At 39.1% G+C, this 27,416-nt stretch overlaps 2 protein-coding genes and 1 long non-coding RNA gene across 17 annotated transcripts in view; 1 reads left to right on the top strand and 2 right to left on the bottom strand.

The window, feature by feature from the left end:
* Positions 1–501: 501 nt before the first annotated feature.
* On the bottom strand, positions 502–1,650 carry LOC149501920 (uncharacterized). The gene is made up of 2 exons (XR_016323861.1): positions 1,440–1,650; positions 502–1,241 (listed from the first exon to the last, which is right to left on the bottom strand). It is a non-coding gene; the product is annotated as an uncharacterized LOC149501920 (long non-coding RNA).
* Positions 1,651–3,559: 1,909 nt separating this feature from the next.
* LOC114244427 (uncharacterized) lies at positions 3,560–8,664 on the bottom strand. 3 transcript variants are annotated; one of them, XM_028176237.2, is made up of 5 exons: positions 8,571–8,664; positions 7,997–8,083; positions 6,672–6,776; positions 5,540–5,601; positions 3,560–5,264 (listed from the first exon to the last, which is right to left on the bottom strand). In XM_028176237.2, the coding sequence occupies exons 1-5, from the start codon at positions 8,603–8,605 to the stop codon at positions 5,044–5,046; spliced, it is 510 nt and encodes a 169-aa protein (XP_028032038.2). In that variant the 5' UTR covers positions 8,606–8,664; the 3' UTR covers positions 3,560–5,043. The 3 variants fall into 3 exon arrangements, with proteins under 3 accessions (XP_028032038.2, XP_089587554.1, XP_089587555.1); XM_089731428.1 differs by lacking the exon at positions 8,571–8,664 and adding an exon at positions 8,182–8,333; XM_089731429.1 differs by lacking the exons at positions 7,997–8,083; positions 8,571–8,664 and adding an exon at positions 8,435–8,540.
* A 609-nt stretch (positions 8,665–9,273) lies between these two features.
* Positions 9,274–27,416, top strand: part of Stat92E (Signal transducer and transcription activator Stat92E) — a 36,227-nt gene continuing 18,084 nt past the window's right edge. For 5 of the 13 annotated variants that reach the window (XR_016323852.1, XR_016323851.1, XM_089731390.1 and 2 more), the window contains exons 1-17: positions 9,280–9,487; positions 10,902–10,954; positions 12,872–12,930; positions 15,109–15,185; positions 16,950–17,099; positions 18,268–18,391; positions 18,677–18,797; positions 19,325–19,431; positions 20,627–20,733; positions 21,263–21,467; positions 21,839–21,921; positions 23,393–23,462; positions 23,985–24,139; positions 24,689–24,812; positions 25,557–25,685; positions 26,322–26,428; positions 27,230–27,391. Coding sequence is in view for 11 of the 13 variants with exons in the window: in XM_089731390.1 (XP_089587516.1) it covers positions 12,880–12,930; positions 15,109–15,185; positions 16,950–17,099; positions 18,268–18,391; positions 18,677–18,797; positions 19,325–19,431; positions 20,627–20,733; positions 21,263–21,467; positions 21,839–21,921; positions 23,393–23,462; positions 23,985–24,139; positions 24,689–24,812; positions 25,557–25,685; positions 26,322–26,428; positions 27,230–27,391 (1,772 nt within the window). In the remaining 2 variants the exon portion in view is untranslated. Of the gene's footprint in view, positions 9,863–10,386; positions 10,955–12,871; positions 12,931–15,108; positions 15,186–16,949; positions 17,100–18,267; positions 18,392–18,676; positions 18,798–19,324; positions 19,432–20,626; positions 20,734–21,262; positions 21,468–21,838; positions 21,922–23,392; positions 23,463–23,984; positions 24,140–24,688; positions 24,813–25,556; positions 25,686–26,321; positions 26,429–27,229; positions 27,392–27,416 lie in introns of those variants that run through there. The other 8 variants (XM_089731391.1, XM_089731399.1, XM_089731398.1 and 5 more) reach the window with 7 other exon arrangements.

Below are 27,416 nucleotides of genomic sequence, written 5' to 3'. Positions count from 1 at the left end.
AAAAAACTATTTTACTTTTATTAATTACAAATAGTCACTGTCGCTGGAATAAAACGTATTTGTTAAGCAGTTGGCGCTTGCTATTAATTGCGAATGAATTTTTCAAAACTAAGTGTATTCTGATTTTTTTTATGGTAAAAAAAATTTTCAGTAAAATGTTTAGAGCAAATAGTACTCGTCTTTGTCTCCAGTTTCCTCTACCTGTCACGTCAATCCATTGTTCCCTGGCGTTAGGTGCTTTAGGAACTTCGATCAATAATAGTACTAGATTAAAGATCAGGAAAAAAAATAAGACGCTCCAGTGGCCACGTTTGCCGACACGAAAACATCTTCATTTCTTAGAAAAAAGTTTAATAATGTTAACGACTTCAGTTTCTTATAAACCTTAATACTAAAACATAAAGTTTAATTACCATTGCAAAATATATGCATTTGGGTCCTTTCGTCAGAAAAAGAATATTATGGAATAAATTTAAAATGTCACTTGAACATAAAAAGACATCAGTGCAAAAATATTTATTCTAAAATGATACTTAAAGCCTAATTTATAAGGTTAAAAATATTTGTTTAAAATTTCGTGCTTATTGTATTGTGGAACTAGATGTAGTTCTTGGTATTACATTTCAATGCTCAGAACACAGTAAGTATTGAAAGACATAGAGTTGCAGAATATACATATTTGTTTTAGGTTTGTTTTGTATGATCGCAACTATTTTTGACCGATTCAAAAAAGTAGTAGATAATATTTTACATTGCCACTATTACAACAAATAGGTGATAAAAAATAAAATTGAATAAAGTAAAAAAAATATGAAAGGAAACACGAAACATGTTTTCCACGTATTCTTTATACAGAAGTAATTAAAACAATAATGTAGGTTTAATTACCTTTAAACAGATTCAGTTTGTTATAAAGCTGTCTTTTAGAAGTCATTTTTATATGAGCGGTTTCTTTTTTACAAATATAATGTAATCTTATATCAATGAATTTTTCTATAATCAGTTTAATTTAGGCTTATTTTATGGCTGTGTTCGTTTCCCCCAGAAAACAAATCCTTTTCAGCATATACGCTTAAAATATTTACACATACATATAAAGTTTTTTTAATACTTTTTTGCATTGATTTGCCACCACCATTGAACAATTCTAGAATTTTTATAAGAGTTGTATATTTCTTCTCCTCTTTCTTTCGCGACAATATATATCCATTGTGCACAGCGACAAGGGGCTACTAGGAAATCTACAAACAAAAATAACATTATAAAATAACAAAACTACTCTATGCATTCCCTGTTCAAGAATTGGTGATGTTTGTTACAATAGTTGGTGTCTTGTTGCAAACATTGGCCAAACAATTACAATATTCGTAAATTGTGTTTTATTTACAATATAATTGTGTTTATTATTTTATGAAAAACACTTAATAATATAAATTTACCAAAAAAAGATATTCCTTCCAAAACCTTGGTGTTACGGTGGTTTTTTACTCAGTTTTTGAACGCGCATTGCAGCGTTTTGACGTCTTAGTGTTGGCTATGATTGGACCATACTAATTTGAAATAAGACCACAAATTTATTTGTGGTCTTATTTTTCGGGCCGTTTTTGAAGCGCTAATCGCGAATCTAGTAGTATTATTGATCGAAGTTTAGGAAACCTAAAATTTTTAATTTACTGCATAAGTCAAATAGCATTTTACTTAGATTTTAATACGTCTTAGACAATATAGTAAATACCCGTAAATGAGAGGTCTACATGCCCTTTATATTATACCTTCACTTTAATTCAATGATAATAATTCAATAATAATAATACATATTTATTTTACTCAAAATACGTCTCACTAAGAATATACTAGGTATCATTAATTAAATATAAAATAATGCAAAAAATATCCATGTCAAATGTAAATATAGTCGAGAATTCTGTCGATGATTTTATTTCACCACATGGTCACCTCACTATCGACAAACTGCACCACGGCCAATCAGGGCAAAGGCCGAAATTTCAAAGATTGAAGTGTAGAGAACGCAATGCATGTAGTACATTGGAAGCTGACTTGGTCATTGCGTTCATTGGGCGAGTACACATAGCGCAATGTATGCTATTTATAACTTGCTGCAATAATATTGTTAATGTTTGGAATTTCATAATGCTCAGTATATTTTTATGTTTTAGACAAATAATATTGTAATTAAATAGTAATTTCGACTTACCGATCGAAAGATATACCTCCTCGCTCTATATTTGAGGTCTGATTTTTTGTTTTACAAGTTATAATTGCACAACACGGCTCTATAAAGCGGAGATCTGTACGCCAAAGTAGTCCGAAGCGCACTAAACGCGGTGAATGAAAGAATCGGTCGAGTTATGTTTGTACAATCATAACTGGGGCACGCTTGCCCCGCCTACATTACCATTCCAACCTTATTTATCTATTCCGTGCTTTTTAATACGCCTTTATTAGCTTCAGACGTATGTATGTTAGTATGTATGTAACGGAGTCTTTGAAAATGATTTTGACCCCCTTCAAAACGTTGGATTAAATCGAAATTTGGTATACTTATGGACCGACGACAATTCAATATTAAAAAAAAAATGAAAAATAACTAATAGATTAAAAAAAACATTAAAAAATACGCTTTTATAGAGAATCCAACTAAAAAATAGAAAATAAATTTTAATAAATTTGAAATAATAATAGTGTTAGAAAAATTATTTTATTGTAAAAAAGCTTTTCAGGATATTATCAATATAACTCTTCTACTCATATCTGTTCATAAAATATTTATGACTACTGATACCATGCACCCCACACTTACAATAAAGTCATTTGCTCTTACACTATTTTAAATTCAAATTTATAAAAAAATGTTTTCTATTTTGTAGTTGGATTTTCTATAAAAGCGTATTTTTTTTTGTTTTTTTAAACTATTATTTATTCTTGCGAAAGATGAGATGCTGATGAGATGGTATACGATTTTGAAGTCGCTGGTGGGAATCGGTCTCACTCCGAAGAACATTGAATATTTTTTCTAACAAAAGACCATTTTGCAATTTGTAGTTAAGTACCCAGTAACAAGGTGTAAAGTGGCGTGCCTTCTAGGAGGCCATGTTTTTTGATTGTTTTTTATTGCTTAGATGGACGGACGAACTCACAGCCCACCTCGTGTTAAGTGGTTACTGTAGCCCATAGATATCTACAACGTAAATGCGACCACCCACCTTGAGATGAGTTCTAAGGTCTCAGTATAGTTACAACGGCTGCCCCGCCCTTCAAACTGAAACGCATTACTGCTTCACGGCAGAAATAGGCAGGGTACCTACCCGTGCGGCCTCACAAGACGTCCTACCACCAGACACCAGTCCAATAGGGGTCTAAAATAAGCTGTTAATGACGCTGATGAGGCTCATAGTACTATCGGTACGGACAATGTCTGTTGACTGGTAAGTTAGTAAGCAAATTAAACTAGATTGAGGACCAATATTTTTTCTCAAATCGCTATGATAAATCGACTTTTTTAAATATGAATATCGATTACCATTTGACGCTATCACAACATCCTTACTCAGATTCGGGATCCGAGTGAGATTCCTAGTCATAGGCAGGATCTCTCAAAGATATATTGAGGAGTGAAAGACTGTTTGGCTTAAGCGAAATTATCTCAATTTTACAGGAGAGCCATTTAAAATTTGGAAAAAATATCATAACCAAAAAAAATTAAGCTATTCGAATGGAGTAAGCTCAATTGAAATTCAATTATAAAAACATCGAACTGGTGATGCTGATACCAAATAAAACGGACCTTTAATTACAATTAATGTTGCACGCGAAACAGAGAAATTGTTCTTCGTGGACATGATTAAAACGACTTTAACGATTTTATCTCGGGTTTATTTTGTTCGTTTACTTTTCAATATTCATAAAGTCAATTACTCCTCGACATTGAACATTGCCTTAATTATAGAAATACTAGAATCATCTCAAAGAATAAATGCTACTGAATTTTTCGAATGATATTCTTTTTTCATCTACGGACCATACTAGGAAACATAGTTGGGGCGGTAACATTGGGAAAAATACCTAATTAAAAAAATACGTCACGTGAGCATGTCGTCGTAGCTACTTCTAGCTGTGCTAGAAACTTCATTTTATGGAGGGTGTATGGAGGGTAGAGGTAAGGAGAACCGTCTCTGTGTGAAAAAGTGTCCGTTAAAATCTGCTAAATAACAATGGCGCTACAGTAGCAACCGGGTAAATTTAAAAAAAGGCGCTGAAAGTTATTAGGATAAGATAGAGAAATAAAAAAGAACGAAAGAACTGTAAGCACTACAAAATCACAAAAAGTATCTTATTTAAAGCTGATAAGAAAATGCAATCGATGTCTCCACGTTTTACCACAGCAATAATTTTACGAAATTAGTTTGGGCTACGTAAACATGTCAGGTCTTGTATATGACACTGTCACTAATTACTCTAGTCATTAAATATATTAAATTTCCTAACTCCGCGTACTTCAATCAGTTAACAACTGCTCAATTCATATCATACTCTGTGCCTATGCTAGCGCCATTCTGGAGGATTTTTGAACTGTTATTTATTACTGAAAGTGGGACACTTTTTCAAGCTTCTCCCATATGAGACGGCTCTCCTTACCTCTACCCTCCATATTAGCGAGTGGCGTTATGTCAAATGTTATGTCAAAGATGGCGCCAAAACGTTGAACTGTTAGAGTTGTCACATTTCGCTCCGCTTATGACTGCCATAATAACATCGCGCCATTCGCCACGCCGCGCTGCGTGGTGGCCTCTAGATCTGTAGCGTCCGCTCACAGCTGGACTCGTCCCCCGCGAGACAGTTCTCTTTACCTCTACCCTCCTGTGTGCTTAGTGCGAGTATTTTAACGTTCTCGATCGCGTTAAAGTTAACTCCTTGAAGCTGTTCCAGCAACTTTTACGCGATCGAGAAGTTAAAAAGCTCGCACTAGACTCGCAAGGAACAGCGTCCTTTCGTTTACTGCTAGACAGCTACACCGACTACATTTTATAACAAGGAGGCCCGTTTTTTTGGTGACAAGTGTAGCTTCCTATTCCTGTAGTTTCTGTGCAGAGGCGACGTGGCTCTGTGCGTTGGGGATATTGGCAGTTTGCGCTGTGGCTTCACATCGACGTGGTATATCTGAGAGATACCTAAATTCCTCGTCGCTACCGGCTTGCGGGAGCTTTTCGATTTGACGCATGTAGTTGGCGAACGCGTTTGTTGATCTGAAAACGAACACTACAGTACCCGACCTGTGCGCTTAGTGCGAGCTTTTTAACGTTCTCGATAGCGTTAAAGTTAACTCAAATTTAAAAAATACAGCACTCTTAGCGGCAAACGTAGGCAATCGTTCCAACTCCATACAAATTTGAGTTAACTTTTACGCTATCGAGAACGTTAAAAAACTCGCACTAAACACACTGGTAAATATCGCACATCGACTTTTAGGAAGAGAGGGTCGGCTAAATCTGGTTGTCCTCAAATCTCCTGTTTCACTCACCCTGGGCGCGAAACGTTTTCGTATTTTCGTCTTTAGATGAAATCACAGTTTTATTTTGAATTCTGAAAAAATAAATATAGTAGGTATTTATTTATTGGAGACATGAGTTCTTCTATCAAACTTAAAAAAATTATAGTAACTGATAAAATTGCAGGCAAAAGATTCAAAAAATTCAATGCGCTGTTCCGACCTAATCCGCACCACTCCGGATACAACAGTCTACGTCGCCATACACACCGCCGAGAGCAGAGGAAGATGACGAAACATCATCCATAGAAGGACAATGGGAGGAGATGGTCACGACCCTCAGACATGAGGATTGCGACTCAGGAAGGAGGAGAGAGTTCTAAAGTCTCCGTTTTCATAGTACAGCGGCTGTCCCGCCTTTTAAACCTAAACGCATAACTGCTTCACGGCAGAACTAGGCAGGGCGGTGGTACCTACCCGTGCGGACTCACAAGACGTCCTACCCCCAGTAATTACGCAGATTATAATCTTGCGGCTCTGATTTTGATTACAACATTATGTTACTCCTTCGCCGTGGAAGTTGTTCGTGAACTTATGTTAAGTATGTATGTCATTAGAAAGCTTGCTTCGCGCTCAGACTCGGGCGGAACGTGACATTTATTCGTGCGTGCAGCCGGCGCTCGTCGATTTATTTTGTGAAGGCGACATGACGAAAACCCTCTTGTCGTGGCCGCCGGACATACCCGATCCTGTGGACCGAATGGTAAACAGTCGACGTCGTCCTAAAAACGTCATTATTATCCTCCCGATCCATAAGCGGCGCTTTTAGGTACCTCAAGCACCGGTCACCGTCCTCGCCGAACCCGTCGCTTGCGACGAAGGGCTCAGCGAGTAAATTAACCCACAGGCACAGCCCACTGAGTTTCTCGCCGGATCTTCTCAGTGGGTCGCGTTTCCGATCCGGTGGTAGATTCTCCGAAGTACGACTCTTGCTAGAGTCAGTGTTAGCGACACTCCGATTTGAGCCCCGAGAGCTCATCTACACGTTAGGGTGAAGCTGAAATAGCCTCTTAAGGCTATTAGCATAGGTAGGGGAAAAAAATCGATTTTTTTTAAGACGTTATCACGTCAAAATTAATATAGTTAAACGACAGAAATATCAAACCTGTTGACATTTTTTTTCGCGAACATTCCGTATTTGAGGTGCGGCAACGTGGGATCTGGGATTGAACCACCGCCTACAGAAGCTTCTCGCTTATTCGTTGCAGCTCTGTTGAGAAGAGATTGATGGTGACAACATATCCAAGAGGGAGTTAATAATGAAATCCAATCAGGGACGTTTTGGCGGTAACTCGAAAACATACAATTTAACCGTAACATAAGAATGATTTCATTTTGTGTTATTTCTCCAGATTTAAGTGGTAACTGTGGCACCTTGGATTGTTCCTATTGTTTGGAAAAGTCCAATCTTTTTTTTTTTTTTTTATTGCTTAGAAGATGGGTGGACGAGCTCACAGCCCACCTGGTGTAAGTGGTTACTGGAGCCCATAGACATCCACAACGCAAATGCGCCACCCACCCCGAGATAGAAATTCTAAGGTCTCAAGTATAGTTACAACGGCTGCTACACCCTTCAAACCTAAACGCATTACTGCTTCACGGCAGAAATAGGCAGGGTGGTGGTACCCACCAGCGCGGAATCACAAGAGGTCCTATCATGAGTAAAAACTCTCGGTACATAACCTCTCTTTCTTTTAGACTTTATTACCGAGTTTCATACAGAGCGAAGTATGCTGGGTTTAAGTGAAGTGAGATTAGGATAGTTTAAGCTGTTTTTAAAATCCTTCCACTTGCTTCATTGGCGCCATCTTGATTGGCTTTCTTTCAGCGGACACTTTTAATAAACTGAGATGATGCCATTTCCAAACTTTTTAATTAAAAAAATACCATTGTGATGCGCGCTTTTATACCATTACCTACTAATTATTCACGGCTTATCGTTATAATGTTAAATACTAAAAATAGTCAATAATATTTATGGCCCTATTAACACCGGACTACAGAAATAATTCTGCGTAATTCCTATTGGATGTACGCGGTATAGCGTGAGCCCGTCTGGGGAGGTATCACCGTCCGCATATATCTGCCGCGATGCAGTAATGTGTTCTCGTTTCAAGGGTGGGGCAGCCGTTGTATTTCGATCTCTACCACTGAGTTTCTCGCTGGATCTTATTCATATGTCGCGATTCCGATCCGATGCTAGATTCAGCGAAGGCTGAGCCCCGTGAGCTCGCCATCAGTCGCAGTGAAGCCTCACTGTTACTGACATGACAGCAAAAAGGCGATAATATCTGTGGGTCTCGTTAAGCCTTTAAAATCAAGTTGGCCATGATCTCGGTCTTCTAAATATGTGCAATTAAAAACGTAGGCTAATATAATTATTAGTGTACGATGCAGGAAAACGAATAAACAAAAAAAATGTATAAGCACTTGGACCGAAGGCGCGTTCCGTTTTTTACTATCTTACATTCGGGCGCTGCATTCGATAATGATGTCGACTGGAATTTCATTGGATGCCTGGAAGCAAAAAAATATATTCTGTAATATAGAATTAGTTTTTGTTAAATTACGAAAGCAAAGGAGTCTGTGGCCATCAAAGTTGAAATTAACCCTACATGCTTTTTCTTTTAATTTGTTGTTGTAATCATAGGGTACCCCGCTGCTACATAGGGCCCTCTTTTGACCCTGTCTTGCGTTTGCTTCTTGAAATCACTCCAGGTCATGCCAGCAGTCCTCATCTCACTCTCCACAGCGCGTCGTCAAGTGCATACAGTACTACCAGATCTTCTAACACGCGGCTGCCACTCAAACACAATTCTTTTAATTTAGTCTAATAAAATAAACAGTTACTGTCTTCCATTACCTTACCGGAGTTGGAATGTATTGCATCGGATGCATTGCATGACCTATATGCCTGGATGAGCAACAGAATTTTAAGAAGCTTATATTCGAATAAAAAGCTTAGGTATGTGCATAAATTTTAAGACAAAACAAACATCCTTACACAATTTTAATCCTTTTCATTGTTTGTTTTTCCATTTTTATTTTATTTTCATTCTGGGTGGGCTACAATTTTGACATAGTTTTTTGATTTTATATTTTGACAGCAACATTACAATTTCAAAGACAATTTCACGAATACAATAGGTGATTGAATTTAATATGATTTGAACTAAAATTCTGCGTGGAAAGTGACAAATGGTATAACGCCATCTATTGTAAAATTCTAGAAACGTTAGTGTTTCTATACTTAAAATTATGCCGCATTTCGGGATTTTTGAGATCGTTTAAAAATTTTTTTTTTTTGCATGTAACGTAAATTACCTGGATACATTATTTTAAATATCAGATAAATTTGGATTTTGAACATCACATGAAAGTATTGCAATTGTTGTTTGTTGTAAAAAAAATTTAGTCAGCCATTTTAATTTATAGAAAAATCAAAATGAGTTCTAAATAACTTCCTAGCTAACCGCAGAAAAATATTGAATCAAAAATGAAGAAAATCAACGCGATAATTTAGTGTTTATTCGAATTGTTAAATTCCTTTTGAAGTGCAATAAAAATTTAAGCCATTTCAATACCATTTTCAGCATTAGCTGTGATGTTCATAGTCAACATACTTCTGTAACGTAAAACTGAAAATCTTTACTTAAAAATATCAGAAATAAGTTTTTAGGTTGACATCCCTTCAAATGTCAAATTGTCAATTACCCAGCCGGTGTAGGGAGGGGAGTTATTTTTTGCACGAATTTCCTTGAATTCAGAAATGAATTCAGTTTGTTTTGTCTCATTCTAGCTTCATTATCAGATTAAAGTGTCATCTACGTGGACAAAAAGATCGTAATTATCTTATGCACCGTTTTATAATGTGAAATACTAGTGTCGTAAATAAAAACTAACTTTTGTTTTTTTCTAAAAGTAAGTACACACAGGCAAAGGTCAAACTTGTTGATACAGCTAAAATTAAAGTTTTCACGTTTGTGTGCGTGGGAAACGTGCTGTGCGACGCTTGTATGTGTGTAACAACGTCAAAATTCTTGGAATTTGCTACGGACGGGAACGGGAGTTATTGCGGGTCCGCTCGATACAGCAGGTAAAATTCAAGGGCTTTAGTCCCGGACGGAAGACAACGTGAGATCGGTGCTACCCTGGATTTTAAAAAAAGTGTTCCTTTTTCGAACTTGCAAACAGTAAAGTTCCGCTTGATTATTTTTTCGGATACCGCGTAATAGTCAATCTTAGGATTAAAATTGTTAATTTATTACATTCAAAGCAATTTCATTGAATAACAAGGTAAATAATTCATCGAGTTACATTATTGTCATGCTATTTAGCGTGTTGATAACTTTATGCTAGTTATTTTTAGTTTTTAATGATCAATACAGGTTATGATAAAAACTAATAGGTTCTAAAGTCATAATGCAATTAATGAAAAATCAAATTTTCCATTCCAAACTGAAAACTTACAGTCTATATAAGTAAATAGTCTATACTTAATGAAATAACCAATAATATGACTATTATTATTACTCACTACTAATATTATTAAATTTAGTTTTATTTAAACATAATGAGATAAAAAAAAAAGTTGTTTGTAAAATTGGTGTTACAGTAGATATTTGTGTAATTATTGGTGGTAGGACCTCTTGTGAGTCCGCACAGGTAGGTACCACCACCGTGCCTATTTCAGACGTGAAGAAGTAATGCGTTTCGGTTTGAAGGGTGGGGCAGCTGTTGTAACTATACTTGCTTAGAACTCATATCTCAAGGTGGGTGGCGCATTTACGTTATAGATGTCTAGGCTCCAGTAACCACTTAACACCGGGTGGGCAGTGAATTCGTCTACCCATCTAAAAAAAAAAAGGCAACCGCTTGGTGCCGTGTATGGGCATCACTGACATCTATGAGCGACGTACACTCACCATCAAGTGGGTCATATGCTTGTTTGCCTACGATTACTATCAAAAATTTGATGCGTTTGTGATTTGTGTGAAAGATAGTGTTTGGGTCGGATATTGTGGAAAGAGTGAGGGTAGGAATGTTAGGAGCATGCAAATGTGTCTAGGTCGGATATTGTGGAAAGAGTGAGGGTAGGAATGTTAGGAGCATGCAAATGTGTCTACCCTCTCTCTAGTTTGTTTTCATACTCCGACAATACATATGGTGTCTACAGTTCTTACTGGAAATTAGAAAATGCGTTGCTCTTAAAAAAAAACAATACTGGGTTCCATTGATTTTATAACCAGTAGCGATCATCGTTGAAACAGCTAAGAAATATTCGGTAATCCTAAAACTAAAAATTTAATCTAATTTGTATATTTATCGGTTCCAGGAACGAAATCTTCTAAGGACATCTTTAAATCAAACCGTCCTGTATTTAAAATAGTAAGTATAGCAGTTAGTTACAGAAAAATAATACCCTAATATTATTATTTCCTTACTTTACGAATTTCCAGGTAAATGATTTTGAAGCTACCCACATAGTTTATTATGGCTCTTATTAAACTCGAAGAAAGATTGTACATTTGATTTTGTTATTCTGTCTTCAGATAACCTCTTTTCCGTATGCTTATTTGAGGTATAATTAAAATTGCTTAAACGGCTTAATGTCACAATGTTTTTTTTCCAGTTAATAAGTTATTTTAGACAGTTTCGAATACTGTACAGCTCTCGTGTTGAGAGATTTTTATATTAAACCGTAAAATTTGTGTTAATTATGTCTATTACTCGTGAATACTGAAGTAGGTACTATATATATAGTTTATATAATCGCACTAGATCAGTGTTTCCCAACTTTTTTTGTGTCATGCCCCATGTTAACATTTCTAAAATGCTTATACCCCCCATACATAATTTTTAACATTAAAAATTTATTTGTTCACTCAAGAAACACAAATGACAAGTTTTAGGAAGAAATCACTATGAAATTGTTATCAAAACACAATAAGTAATATTTCAAAACATATAATAAAAAACTAGAATTCAAATTCAAAATAATTTTACTTCATACAGATTTTCTATGTTAATTTAGTGCGATTGCCATCCCTTAATTATCAAATTGCCCTCTTGTGGGCCGTTGGGAAACATGGCACTAGATGGTTTTTGATTGCTGTCTGAAACCCATAGGCATCATAATGTAAATGAGACACACCTTCCAGTATAAGCTTGAAGTCTGAGTTGTGCTGTAAAATAGCCCACAGAGCTTCATTGCAGGTATCCATTATTGCTATTTGGCAAAAATATCGTAAAAATCTGTTGTACATTGTAAATTAGGTTGTATTAGTTTACTGGTGGGAAGGCTCTTTGTGAGACCACACAGCTAGGTACCACCACTGTGCCCATATTTGACATAAAACGGTAATATCAGTCTCGGTTTGATGGAGCTGGAACTAATATATTAATAAATTTATATTGTGAACGGAATATGTTCGTTTTGTATTCTGTTCGTATTGACCGACTCGGTGGTGCAGTGGTTAGCGGCCTTGACTGTTGCCTCAAGGGTTGTGGGTTCGATTTCCACATCAGGCCAAACGTTATATGATGAACATGTTTGTTTTCTCTTCCATTGGCTGTTTATTGTGTATATATCTATACTTCTATACTAATATATAAATCTAAGGTGGTTTTTACGGATGTTCCATTATATAACTACTGAACCGTGCATCCGATTGACTTGAAACTTGGTATCCATGTAGAAAATACATGTACTTAATTGATAGGCTAATATTTATATGAGTGTTGGACTCCCTACACCAGTTGCGGGGGCGTTAATGATGAGAATGTTTATGGGGGTGAGAAATAATAATGTTAATTTTAAATGCCCAGCGAAGCGGATGGGTACAGCTAGTTGGTACACCGTAACATGGAATCCGAATTTGGAGCCGGACAACTGAGTGATTAGTTTTTTATTTTTTATTTATTTAGTAAAGTAATGTATTTTTTATGAAACTATACTTTCATTTAGCTGTATTAACATGACGGAACGTGAATAATGCTAATAAAACGTTTAAAAAATGTTTTTTTTAAATTAGGTTACATTTTTTCTTCCGTCCCATCATCAAAGGTCTCATTAGTACTATCGTCTGTCTTCGTTTTCGGAAGAGGTCTCATAACACCCAGTATATATACATTTATTGCCTTTGAAGGCAGACGAGCATACGGCCCGCCTGATGGTGAGTGGTTACCGTCGCCCATGGACTTCAGCAATGTCAAGGGCAAAGGCAAGCCGCTGCTTACCGTTCCAGTTAGTTCCCAGTTATTAAAAAAAAAGGTAATATTTCTGATGCTATGTGTTTGTTTTAGATTCCACAATGACGCTGTGGACGCGAGCGCAGCAGCTGCCCCCCGAGTGCCTTCAAAAGGTAAGGAATATGTCCTGGTGGTTAGGGAGTGGACAGTCCGAGATCAAAATATAAGAATTTATTGTGTACAGGTCAATTTAAGACTGCATTGCTGAAAAAAAACGTTATTGGTATGGTTCCTATTATATTCAACAAATTGCCGAATAGTATAAAGGATCAGCCTTTAAGGAAATTAAATTACTCCTGTCTTCGCTGTTATTAAAGAAGTGTTATTACTCTGTTACCAATTTCCTAAATAATGAATTGTAACACTCTCCTTGTTAAGATCTCAATTTTAATAATAAACTTTTTGTGATCTCATTCTTAAATTTATCTTAATTCCTATATAGTTTAAATTAGCTGTAACTTTCTCCTTCAAATTTGTATGCCATTAGGCAGAATGTAGTGGGATTGAATATATTTTATACTAAGACCATACTTGTACCTGCATTCTATACAAATAAATGAATTATTATTGTTACTTTGGGGGGTGGAGCAGTCTTACTGCAAATCCACTGAATTTCTCACCGGATCTTCTCAGTAGGTCGCGATTCGGATCCGGTGGTGGATCCAGCGCTGCTCTTGGTAGGGCCAGTGTTAGCAAATTCTCTCAGGTCTACCCGCTTGAAGTTGAAATAGCCCTTAATCTACCAACGATTAGGTAGTAGAAAAAAAATTGAACTCATGTTTTTTTATTTCATTTTTATTGCATAGATAGTTGGTTGAGCTCACAGCCCACCTGGTGCTAAGTTGTTATCGGATCCCATAGACATCTAGTAAAATAATCTCAGTAAAATGTTGGTTATTGGTACTGAGACTTTTTGGTGGATCTCAAGAGGTTACGTCCAACGGCTTTGTTTCATTTTCCCACATTGGTGCACTTTCACAGATATTAGACAGTTAATAAACCACCGGTATTACACATTTAAACCTGAAGAAACACTAAATAGACAAAATAGAACAAATCACAAAACTTCACTCCTCGCGTTCCCGCCAAAAAGTCCGTAAACATTTTCATTAGCTCTTCAAGGTTTTGACGTTGTCAGTGCCATAATGAAATTTTGGGGTCGTTGCCTCAGATATTTTTAGACCGCGGCACGCTTTCGTTCTGCTAACGTCATAATACTATTATTTCACAAACTATTTTAATTTTTTTCCACGAACCGAGTGCAATGACCTTGAAAATACGCTCAGATCAGTTTTCTGAACGCCGCACTCATGGATAAGCCTTAAAAGTTTTCGACTACCTTCATTCTGTTGCTGAATCGGTTCAGGAATGAGGAGATTCGCAGAAGAACAAAAGTAATTAACGCAGCCCGAAGTTTTTCAAAATCGGAGTGCCCGTTTTTTGGTGCCTAAATGAATCGAATAAGTTTTATAGGGTTTTTGTTATTATTGATAGCTGAGACCCTCGGTCATTGTTGTGCCGTGGGTGACGCCGCGGGGCGAAGTCTAAAAAAAGTAGCCTAAGTCACTCCTTATATCCTCTGCTACCTATCAGTGAAAGTCCCGTCAAAATCGGTTCAGCCGTTCCAGAGATTAGCCAGAACAATTAGACAGACAGACATACATAGGCATTTAGTAAAAAGTGGTGAGTTTGTTATTACAAACAGACACTCCAATTTTATTTAATTGTATAGATTATTTGTTCTTACCTAAGCTGATAATCTAGAGGATCATGCCAACGTGAGTAGGCGAACTCACGATGCTCAAACCTGAGGACATTGCTAAGCAGTGCTTCGCAGAATCTAATATCGAATCCGAAACATGACTCATTGAGAAGATCCGGCGAGAAACTCAGTGGGCTGTGTCTGTAGGAAGCCATTAGTACAACCAGACCTTCAAACTGGGATGCTTGATTGCTTCTGGTGGTGGCGGTTGAACCCACTTGAACCAAAACGGTGTTTTTTTTTATTGCCTAGGTGTGTGGACGTGCTCACAGCCCACCTGGTTTTAAGTGGTTACCGGAGCCCATAGACATCTTCAACGTAAACGCCGGCACCCACCTTGAGATATGATTTATAAGGTCTCAGTATAGTTACAGCGGCTGCCCCATCCTTCAAACCGAAACGCATTACTGCTTCACGGCAGAAATAGGCAGGGCGGTAGTAGCTACCCGCGCGGACTCACAAGAGGTCCTACCACCAGTAAATCCGGTGTCCAATCCGACGTTGCAACATTCCGTTTTTATTATTTAAGGTACGAATGATATACGTGGATCATTTCCCGATCGAAGTGAGGCATTGTTTGGCGTCTTGGATCGAGAGCAGAATATGGTGAGTGCCTTTTGATTTTACGTGAATCATATATTATCTATATATTAATACGTGAAGCAAAAACTTTGTATCCCTTTTTACGAAAATTGCGCGGACGGAGGAGTATGAAATTTTCCACACTTATAGAGAACTAGCGACCCGCCCTCGCTTCGCTTCGGAAACATTAAAACACACATGAAACCAAAAAAATAAAATAAAAAAAAATGAAAAAAAAGTAGCCTATGTTCATCAGGGACAATGTCGGCTTCTAATGGAAAAAGAATTTTTCAAATCGGTCCAGTAGTTTCGGAGCCTATTCGAAACAAACAAACAAACAAATCTTTCCTCTTTATAATATTAGTATAGATATAGATATAGAGAAGGAGTGCACAATACTAATTTTTTTTAAAAATAATGCATGAAAGATACATTAAATCAATAAAGAAAACATTACACACACTACATACCATGTATTTGACGCACACACGCATGCATACTATTTGTTGTCAAACTATTGTTCTTGACGTCTGTGGTCAAATTGAGAATAGATTAAATATTGTTTGTCTTTATTTTATATTTTTTATAGTGTAGTTTTGGCGAAATTTGTGATTATAGAAGTATAAAATACAATCATAATAGTGTACCAACTTACAATTCCAATTATAGTCGAATTTCGACTACTGCGGGACCTCTAGTTACTTTAAACGAGCAATTCTTGTATATAAATGGATATGTAATCTGAATCTCGGAAACGCCTCCAACGATTTTCATAAAATTTAGTATACAGGGGGATTTCGGGGGCGCTAAATCGATCTAGCTACGATTAATTTTCAGAAAATCATTGTTTTATTCGTGTTTTCAATAATAAACTTAAACATAAACATTTTTTTTTTATTGAAAGAAAATAAATAATATAACATCAATGTGTAATTCGTATTTAAATATGATTTCTAAAAGACACAATTTATCATTAAAAAAAACTGAACAAAGCTCGATTTTCCTCTAGTGCTTTTTGATGTGAAACATCTATCGCACGTGAAACCGATAGTTGGCGTGGCTACGCCATTCTATTTCCACAGACGTCCACTGTTGGACATAGGCCTATCCCTCAAGCCACGTCACAAAGATCGGTCTTGCGCTGCTTGCATCCAGCAGATACCCGCGATACTCTAAGATTTCCTAAAAAAAACCGTAATAGATATATACAAATAACGGGTTGTTATATTTTATAATAATTAAATGCTTTACTTTTAACAACAACAAGTTTAGGCGCATCCGCTACAAGATGTCTCTAGTTTCCATACAGAAAAAATATTTGTCTTCAAGTACCGCAGTTTTAGGCTCTGAGCTCCGCCTCGGTCGGTTGCTCGAGTCGAAATGTCTTGTGCGACAATAGTCACTCGTGTTTATAGTAGAACAGTGGGGGTAGCTTAGTCATGAATTCTCTTGAATACAGTCTTAAACAATTATTTATATGCGTAACTGTAAAGTAACAAGGAAATAGGTAACTTTAACCAACCTTAGTTAACTAGACAGTGACGTTGCGCCGACATCTATAATTTGCGTAATTACTGGTGCAATTACGCTGGTCGATTTTTTTTATTGCCCTTGTAGGCAGACGAGCATACGTCCCACCTGATGGTGAGTGGTTACTGTCGCCCATGGACTTCAGCAATGCCAGGGGCAGAGCCAAGCCGCTGCCTACCGTATATTGTTTGTTAGCGCCAAGAGACGGCCCGCGCTGTCGTTAAGCGCCACAGCTATGTAATTTTGTGGTGACGCCAGGACCGCGGAGCCGGAAGACCAGCAGCGTTCGTTCGTCAACGAACTTGTCCAGGAGATCCAGACGAACGCCGATCTGATGCTGTCCCCGGACATGTTCGTTACGAAGATGAAGCTCCTCGAAGCGGCGAAGAACTTCCACATGCAGTACAGGTACTCGCGTAGTAGTCTTACAGGTCTACCGGTTCAAGGTCAAAAGATTATAAGGATGAGAAGTAGACAGACACGTGCGTTGTTCTAAGGAAACGTTTGACACATGCTCACGAATGTTGTATATGCTATTTGTATGTAGCAGAAGTCGTGTAACTTCAACCTCAAACATTTGAGACGTCGACCTCAAGCCTCAAAGTGTTTAGTGTGATTTGTATCGACTTGTTCGCTACGTTCAGGGCGAGAGAGGGGACGGGGGAAGGCAGGGGAGGAGGATGCGCCCGCATCCTAAGAATTCGTAATTCCTCAAACAGTCGAATGACACGCATCACTTTTGTTAATATAATGTATTTTGCAAGTAATTATATAATAACGATTAAAAATAACGCATCATGCGTGGTTTCTTCTTCACCATCGTCATGAACACTACTCAAACCCAAACCACAAAGCGCCAGGTCGCGAGTCAGTTTGATAGTGAGATCTGTCAACAAATCATGCTTTTATATCCTAACACCTTTGTTTGGCATTGCTGGGGTGAGCGATCCCCCGGTCCCCATAGACCAGCGGTCGGGGAACTTTTTTAATTATTGCCCCAAAATATTTTTATGTAAGCTGATATTACCCGATGGCGAAGAGCAAAAAAAAACGAAATAGCGTCTTTTTAGCATCTTTCATATTATAGCCCCCATGAAAATTTTAAATCACAACGATTCTAAAGAAGTTTCACTTTAATGTATCGACGCTTGAAAGGCAAACGTGACTAAGCGACAATAACTGCTTTGTACATAAATGAGAGGCAATAACCATATTCGATGCGCAAAAAAAAAAATATTTAAAATAATTTCAATCATACAACTACTAGCCAGATTCTACTACAGCTAGATTCGTTAAAAGAAATTTTGTTTTCAGATATTTCAACTTTAAATTAGTCTACTGTAAAGTTCACGCATTGTCGCTCGCCTAGTCAGCAGTTAGTTTGCCTTTCAAGCGTCGATATATAGTTTTTGCCCACAAAAGTTTCATTTTTACTTCCCCCCCCCCCACACACATTCATTTTACCCCATTTGGGGTAATTTATCCCGGCTTCCCGACCGCTGCCATAGGCTTTGGAAGTGGGGACCGCCATAGCCATGGTCGACGATGGACAAACAGTTGCTCGTTCGTGTTCCAGTCACGCCCCCCAGGAGTTGTACGCTTACATGAGGCGTTGTCTCGCCTTAGAGATGGAGGTCATACAGAACGCGATGGGCACTCCGTACGTGGCCCAGCCCCACACCGAGAGGAAGTACAGCGAGGTACGCCAATGTGCACTCTGATGCACTAGCATGTTGAATAATGTTGAATAATTTTTTTTTTTTTTAATATTGAATTATCATCGGTCCTTAATAAGTATACCAAATTTCGAGTTAATCCGACGTTTTGAAGGGGGTCAAAATCATGTTCAAAGATTTCGTTACAAGCATACATGTCATTCATTGTATACGTCTGAAGCTAATCAAATCACACAATTATCAAATAAAAAAAAAAACACTATTTTCTCTCAGCTCAACTTCTGCTAAGGGTCCGCACGTTTGTTGCAGCTGATCACGGGCCTGCAGACTGTAAGGCAGAAGGTGAACATAGCCGGCGAGGAAATCCGCAGCCTCCAGGCCAATATTGAATCCCTGTCTCTGCAGTACCACGAGTGCTTGAAGAACAAAGGTGAGAGCCAAGATTTGCTACTTCATTATTATTTTTTTTGTTGCTTAGATGGGTGGACGAGCTCACAGCCCACCTGGTGTTAAGGGGTTACTGGAGCCCATAGACATGTACAACGTAAATGCGCCACCCACCTTGAGATATAAGTTCTAACGTCTCAGTATAGTTACTCGGTAACCGTACTCCTCGAACTCTACAAAGAGGGCGACGTACAACCTAACCCATGCATCAGCCCACTGAGTTTCTCGCCGGATCTTCTCAGCGGGTCGCGATTCCGATCCGGTAGTAGATTCATTCGCGAAGCAGCTGCTCTTGAGTTGTTAGGTCTCCTTCGGAGGCGCTCGGGCAGCTGTTAGCAAATCCCACCCCTCCTGGCTGAGCCCTTGCTCGCCCACATGTCCTGGTGAAACTGGAAAGGCCTCTGGGTCACCAGTAATCTTTCAATCATAAAAAAAATATATAGTTACAACGGCTGCCCCACCCAAGTGGCTTGTTGGATACCCTATTGTTTTATTGTCTGATGTTGTCAGGTCACATGAACTACCTCCAGCAGCAGACGGTGACCAGCGAGCGCCGCGACCTGGTGGCGTGTCTGCGTGGACAGATCGAGGACACGGAGAGGAAACTCAACGCGCTGGTGAGCGAGGGCGCGGAACGTTTGGTACCTCTGGGTCTGCGGAGGGACTTCGTTCCCTCTGTATTTTGTACCGTATGTTCCACGGGGAGTGCTCTGAGGAATTGTTCGAGAAGATTCCCTTATCGCACCTCCCACCATCGGAACAGAGTTCATCCATATTATCTGGAACCGCTGCGTTCATCCACAGTGCGTTTCCAAAGATCTTTTTTTGCCACGTACCATCCGGCTATAGAATGAGCTCCCCTCCACGGTGTTCCGAGCGCTATGACATGTCCTTCTTCAGACGAGGCTCGTGGAGAGTATTAAGCGGTATTGCTGGAGTCCATGGGCGACGATAACCACTCACCATTAGGTGGGCCGTACGCTCGTCTGCCTACAAGGGCAATAAAAAAAAACGGAGCCCGGGGGACCAGCATCCTCCGTGTCCCCCCTTAGTAAATAAGTCAGCTGATGAGTGTGATTGGTACAATAGGCCGACTTATCGTTAAAAGCGATGTCTTTCAAACTACCTTTGTCGTTTAGGGAAATTTTGACAATTATTATTATTTTATTTATTTATTTATGTACACACAAAAAAGAAGAATACAGAGTAATAGGAAATTTATGTACAAAGGCACTGCTTATTTCTTTAAGAAATCTCTTCCAGCAGACCTACGAGAGGATTATGAGAATAATAATTAAAAGTGATGAATGTGTGTGGAACAGCTAAAATAACAAATACAACATGAGAATTATAGTAAAGCACATACACATAGCAAATATTGTTAAACTTGAATACAAAATATTATAATTACCATAATACCATTACAATAATGGTATTATAATTATATTATTACCAGCGGACCTGACAAACGTACAGCAAAAATTCATTCAAGTCGATCCGTTCAGGTGCCGTATATATATAAATAACCTAGATACCGTCAACAGCGCCACCTGCCGGGCTGATTTGTGTATCTAAACCATCCAGGGCGCCATACAGAAAAAAATCATTCAAATCGGTCCAGCTGTTTAGGAGTTCAGTGACATTCACACGTACAGTAGAATTATATATACATATAAAGAGTTACATAATATAAGTGATCATAAATGAACATGAAAGATGAATACATCAACATGAACCTCGGTATACGCGCCGTGGTGTCCAAGGACTCCTGTGGCCGGTGCAATAATAAAAAAATTCCATTACGCACAACAGGTGGCGCAGATCACTCAATCTCAAATGGAGCTGGTGGACCACATGAAGGAGAACATCACGAATCTACGACAGCTGCAGAGCCAGGTGCTGGACGATGAGCTCATCAAGTGAGTACCCGTGAGCACCCGTGAGCAAAACAAAAAAATAACTGAAATTCGTTTACGTTTATTTCTAATCAAAAGAGGGTAGGTATAGTTTAACAGTAGGCAGCGGCTCGGCTCTGCCCCTGGCATTGCTGAGGTTCTATGGGCGACGGTAACCACTCACCATCAGGTGGGCCCTATGTTCGTCTGCCTACAGGGGCAATAAAAAAAAGAAGTGTTATTTGTGGTTAATTTTGAAAATACAATAATTCCCCCTATAACGCTGTAGATTGGTTCCGCGTTATATGTGTATTCCCGTATAACGCGTTTTTACGACCTCTTATAACGCGTTACGTATAAATCATTCATCGCGTTTAACCTTTAATAGTTAATTATTTTTTATTAATAAAATTTAACCTACACCTTTTAACATACAAATTTAATAATTGAATTTTGTAATAACACACGTGCAAAGGTCGCCCATGGACTTCAGCAATGCTAGGGGCCGTCGCCTACCAAATTTGTATTACATATTTATTATATTCTGTATCAGATGGAAAAGGGAGCAACAGCTGAGCGGCAACGGGGTCCCGATGCAGTCCAACCTCAACACGATCCAGGAGTGGTGCGAGCTGCTCGCGGACCTCATCTGGACCACGCGCCAGCAGGTCAACAACGTGGCGCGCATCAACAGCAAGACCATCGTGGAGCTCCGCCAGCCGCACCTCGCCGAGATGCTGGACGACATGAGCAAGCAGGTACCTGCCGTCCCCCCTCGCGGCCCCCCGGGGGACTAGGGTGGCGCCGCGAGGCTGGCTGTAGTGTTGACCGCGGGAACCCCTCTACTTCGGACCGGGTTCTGACCAGGTGGAAATCCAGGTGGGAGTCGTTTGGTGGGTAGGGCCCTTAAACATCCTTGGACTCGCGGTCTGTTCTGAATAAGTGCAGAGAAGTCCAGTCCTACATACCCCACGCGACCTCTAGGCGCGGAAGCCTCACATGAGGTTCAGCCGACTGCCAAAAAACGAAAAAAACAACAACAAAAAAACGCCCCCCGCCCTCTTACCCCTCGCGCCCCCCCGGGGGACCAGGGTGGGGGACCGCGACTGAAGCAGCGCGTGTGTGGCAGGTGACGGGGCTGCTGTCCACGCTGGTGACGTCGACGTTCGTCATAGAGAAACAACCCCCTCAAGTAATGAAGACCAACACGCGGTAAGCGCTGCTCGTTTAAATGACAATAACTCTTAAACTAACAGACATAGAGTTGTAGATTTAATGTTTGATTGTAGCTTAGGTCAAAAGCTATCGATTATGGGTTTTGTGGTGATTTGCAATAATATTTGTTAATTTATGAAAAAAAAAAACAAAATGTGTGCAATTCACACGTGGTAGAAGTGAAACCTTCCAAAATTAAAATACAACTAGCGACCCACCCTCGCTTCGCTTCGGAAACATTAAAACACACATGAAACCAAAATAAATAAATAAATAAAAAATAAAAAAAAGTAGCCTATGTTCATCAGGGACAATGTCGGATTCTAATGTAAAAAGATTTTTTCAAATCGGTCCAGTAGTTTCGGAGCCTATTCGAAACAAACAAACAAACAAATCTTTCCTCTTTATAATATTAGTATAGATTATCCTAAACGTCTTAAGTATATGTAAAATTTTGTCATTAGTAAATAATTGTAAGGTAGCGCCCTCTGTGAATTGATATTTTAATTTCACGTATAATCCTAAATTAAAATTCACTACAAGAGCTTTCATACACACGTTAGGTGATTAAAAAATCTCACAGATGGCGCTGTATTAAATAGTATGTATATTTCTGTCTCATTCTTTTGTATTTGTGTCTCTTACTTGTCGTTTTTTCCGTTGCATCCGGTTTGAAATCACAACGATTCTAAAGAAGTTTTCACTTCAAAAACTTTTTTTTCTAGAGTTTGTAATGTAAACGTCTTTTGTAATGTAAAAATGACAGACAGTATTATTAACCGTCGGATAAGAGCTTATTTTTATCGCAGTGAAACCCAAATTTTTAGTGATATTATCGTTTTTGGTACACATGTAGAGAAATTTCAATAAAAAATCTGTTTTTTTTTTTAAGAGATTTTATGACCTGGTTACTAAGACTTTTAGGTCAAGTCGAATTTTAATTAAAACTTTTTTGATATGTAAAATTGTATTATGAAATGAAAAAAAAATTAGAATGGCTGCCATTTAGCATGGATGGATTGGACCCGAGCTTATGCTGTATTTGTATGCTTAGGTAGTAAGTACCCAAATTAGGTATTTAAAAAAACAAAGCTGATATTTTCAATACTGCTGTGCGTTTCTGGAATATACAACAGCTACAAAATAAATGAAATCCATAGGCTTTTGGTGGCTACATGGACTATACCTTAGTATAGTTCATTATGGTGTTATAATATTCTACATGAACTATACTAAGGAATATAAAAGAAATCGTATGAGGATGTGGCTAGTGTCATTTTTTATAAAAGTTAATCTGAACTTCAATTTTAATCATGAAATTTGGTATTTTTTCTTTATTTTTAATTTGGGTACTACCTAAAAAAAATTTTTTTTTGTGTACCCGTTACCCCTATTGTGAGGTGTTTCAAGATTATCCATTCTTTCTGCGACACCCTGTATAAGTATTACATTGGTTGTCTGTTTGCAGTTTCACGGCAACTGTTCGTCTGTTGGTTGGCGGACAGCTCAACGTATACATGACCCCGCCGCGCGTCAGCGTGAGTATACTCTTGCAAACTATCCTATACTAACTAATCTATATCTATACTAATATATAAATCTACAGTGGTTTTTACGGATGTTCCGTTATAACTACTGAGCCGTGCATCCTATTGACTTGAAACTTGGTATCCATGTAGAAAATACATGTACTTAATGGATAGGCTAATATTTATATGAGTGTTGGACTCCCTAATGATAATGACAATAAATAATAATGTTAATTTTAAATGCCCAGCGAAGCGGACGAGTACTGCTAGTAACTAATAAAACTTGTATTTACTAATCAAGGGACGTAGGGTGTAGCCTCCTTGACATATGAGTTCTAAGGTCTCAGTATAGTTACAGCGGCTGCACCACCCTTCAAACCGAAACGCATTACTGCTTCACGGCAGAAATGGGCAGTGTGGTGGGTGGGAGAGAGAGAGAGAGAATTTTACTTCTTGTAATGTCCCTCCAGCGCCTCCGATCATTGGTCGCGTGAAGAACTATATAATTAGTAATAATGAGTAAAACTGCAGGTTGTGATAATATCGGAGCAGCAGGCTCAGCTTTTACTGAAGAGCGACACGCAGGCCGGCAAGGGCAAGCAGCCCGTGGAGTGCGGGGACATCCTCAACAACACGGGCACCATGGAGTACCAGCCCACCAGCCGACAGCTCAGCGTCAGCTTCAGGCGAGTGGGGGGACCAGCCGCTGTCTCCCGAAGCATGTCACTCTCATCTCGACGAGCGAACTAACAACCCACAGACACAGCCCACTGAGTTTCTCGCCGGATCCTCTCAGTGGGTCACGTTTCCGATCCGGTCGTAGATTCTGTGAAGCACGGCTCTTGCTAGTGCTGGCAAATTCTCTCAGGTTGAGTCCGCGCGCCCTTTTACTCGTGCATAGCTGAAATAGCCTCTTGGGCTACCAGCGAATAAGTAGGAAGTAAAAAATAAAATGAACAAGATCAGTGTCGCTTAGTGCGAGACGCTAAGGAAGCTCTTCCGACTGCATACAAATATGAGTTAACTTTTACGCTATCGAGAACGTTAATAAACTCGCACTGAGCGACACTGTGTTCACGTAACCGCATCGGATAGTGGAGTTAGAATGATGTATGAATGAATTTTGGTTGACAGCGGCTTGGCTCTGCCCCTGGCATTGCTGAAGTCCGTGACGACGTAACCACTCACTATCAGGTGGGCAATAAAAAAAAATGTTGTTCGTTTGTCGTTTGCAGGAACATGCAGCTGCGCAAGATCAAACGCGCCGAGAAGAAAGGCACCGAGAGCGTTATGGACGAGAAGCTGACGCTGCTGTTCCAGTCGCAGTTCAACGTGGGCGGCGGGGAGCTCGTCTTCCAGGTGCGACCCGCACTCAGCCCACCTTGGTCGCGGTGAAAACAACACGATGTATATCGTGTCGTTCTAACGCGGACTAAAGGCTATGTGAAATAGTCTTACAAAAACAACACGATGTATATCGTGTCGTGCTAACGCGGACTAAAGGCTATGTGAAATAGTCTTACAAAAACAACACGATGTATATCGTGTCGTTCTAACGCGGACTAAAGGCTATGTGAAATAGTCTTACAAAAACAACACGATGTATATCGTGTCGTGCTAACGCGGACTAAAGGCTATGTGAAATAGTCTTACAAAAACAACACGATGTATATCGTGTCGTTCTAACGCGGAGTAATAAGTTTGTTTGCTCTTTGGTATTTATATTATCTATATTTTATATAGGTTTTTAACATTAAATTCAATTTTATAAACACCAAATTCATAAATATAAACTTCTAATTCAGTTTCAAAGACTAGTATTTTTTTATGCCAAATTCCGCCGCCCCGCCAATTGCATTTCGGTTTGAAGGGTGGGGCAGCCGTTGTAACTGAGACCTTTAAACTCATATCTCAAGGTGGGTGGCGCATTTACGTTGTAGATGTCTATGTAATCTAGTAATCACTCAACATCAGGTGGGCTGTGAGCTCGTCCACACATCTAAGCAATAAAAAAAATACATGCTTAGCGTTAACATTAATCTATTTCCACGCTGCTGTGGTAAGTTTGTCCGGCATCATATCAGCTGTTGTTGTGGTCCGCAGGTTTGGACCCTGTCGCTTCCGGTTGTGGTCATAGTCCACGGCAACCAGGAGCCCCACGGGTGGGCCACCGTCACGTGGGACAACGCTTTCAGTCCCCCGGGCAGGGTGCCCTTCGCTGTCCCCGACAAGGTAACCCACAGTAACACCCTGTATAGTTGTTGATCTAAACGTATCGAGGGTCGAAAATCTGTTTGGTTTAATATTGTCCAGTTACTAATGATACATTAGATTTAATTTCATTAGATAGTAAATTACATATGTGAGTGAGTGTGAGTGACACACTCACTCGCATATGTTTGTGGGTTTGTGTGTGACCGATTTAGATGATTTTTTTTGTGCGTGTGTGCTCCAATGAATTAACAATATTGGTCCACTAAATAATGCTTTTTAAATTACTATTTATTCGTAAAATAACAAAGCTTAAAGCTTTCGGATTTAGACTACCTCAGTTGGGGGTCTAAAGACTGTCTGTCTGTAAATATACTGAGACCCTTAGAACTTATATCTCAAGGTGGGTGGCGCATTTACGTTGTAGTTTTCTATGGGCTCCAGTAACCACTTAACACCAGGTGGGCTGTGAGCTCGTCCACTCATCTAAGCAATAAATAAAAAAAATGTTTGACGAGTGAACTTTTGATCAAGAACTTTGAGATGTTGAGCATGGATTAGTTTTGCGCGGTAGAACCGGTCAGGACTTAGCAGCGGTGTTAGGGCAGTTGCAATGTGTCTTGAGATTGTTGTTGATCTCGTGCTGGACTGGTGCAGGTGACTTGGGGCCAGCTCGCGGAGACCCTCAGCCTCAAGTTCAGCTCGGCCACGGGAGGGTCTCTCTCGGAGGACAACCTGAGGTTCTTGGCTGAGAAGATATTCAGGTGAGTCGCTGTTGTTTAAAAAAAATTTTGATTGCAAATTATAGGTACTGTATAATTATAGGTACCACCACCACCCTGCCTATTTCTGCCGTCAAGCAGTAATCAGGCCCTTGAAATTGCAATACTCTAAGAGATATTTTTTTTGTATGGAAACTAGCGACATCTTGTAGCGGATGCCCCTAAACTTATATGTTGTTAAAGTTAAGGCATTTAATTATTGTTTAACTAAACACAGAAAATAAAAAATTAATAAATCATATGAATAAATTATTATTTGTTATAGACAAATTGATTAAATTTTATCAATTTGTGATTTCTGAAAATTTACAAAATCCTTAATCATTAAAAATAAAATATAGGATAAGTTATATGCTAGTGCCATCTACAGGAGCAATGAGAAACTAATCGAAGCGAAGCCATCTAGTGGCCGACGCCCGTAAACATTTATGTTGAGTGCTCGAGTTGCTTGTCTATGGCTAATTTATGTGTATTATCTATACTAGTAATGCGTTTCGGTTCGAAGGGCAGAGCAGCCGTTGTAACTATACTTCGAACTAAGGTCTCATATTTCATAGTGGATGGCGGCATTTACGTTGTAGATGTCTATGGGCTCCAGTAACTACTTAACACCAGATGGGCTCTCGTCCACCCAACTATGTAATAAATACCAAGTGTGTGGTCAGTACGCCAGCATATTGTATGGTATGTGGTCGTTGTGGCGACTTATTACCAGACGGTCCGTCAGCTCTTTGGATAGTAAACGAACCCTTGATAAGTTTTTTTTGTTTGTTTTATGTCCAGAACTAGTCTCCCGCTGAACACCATGGAGCTAAACGCGATGGCGGTCAGCTGGACCCAGTTCTGCAAGGACGCTCTGCCGGAGAGGAACTTCACGTTCTGGGAGTGGTTCTACATGGTCGTCAAGGTCACCAGGGACTACCTGCGGACCCTGTGGTGCGACCGGTACGTGGCGAGGGGGAAAAATATT

The sequence above is a fragment of the Bombyx mandarina genome, chromosome 11, assembly GCF_030267445.1.
Source record: "Bombyx mandarina strain Sakado chromosome 11, ASM3026744v2".
Taxonomy (NCBI): domain Eukaryota; kingdom Metazoa; phylum Arthropoda; class Insecta; order Lepidoptera; family Bombycidae; genus Bombyx; species Bombyx mandarina.
Note: the sequence above shows the minus strand (reverse complement) of the source record. Positions and strands in the feature narration are given on the sequence as shown.

Bases quoted from the DNA above. Each gene is read 5' to 3' on its own strand.
- LOC114244427 (XM_028176237.2), bottom strand. From the start codon at position 8,605: ATGGAAAAACAAACAATGAAAAGGATTAAAATTGT. The intron at 8,084-8,570 runs GTAAGGATGTTT...TTTTGCTTCCAG, and splicing joins ATGAAAAGGATTAAAATTGT to GCATCCAATGAAATTCCAGT. The intron at 5,602-6,671 runs GTTTGATATTTC...TTATTTTTTCAG, and splicing joins GCGAAAAAAAATGTCAACAG to AATTCAAAATAAAACTGTGA.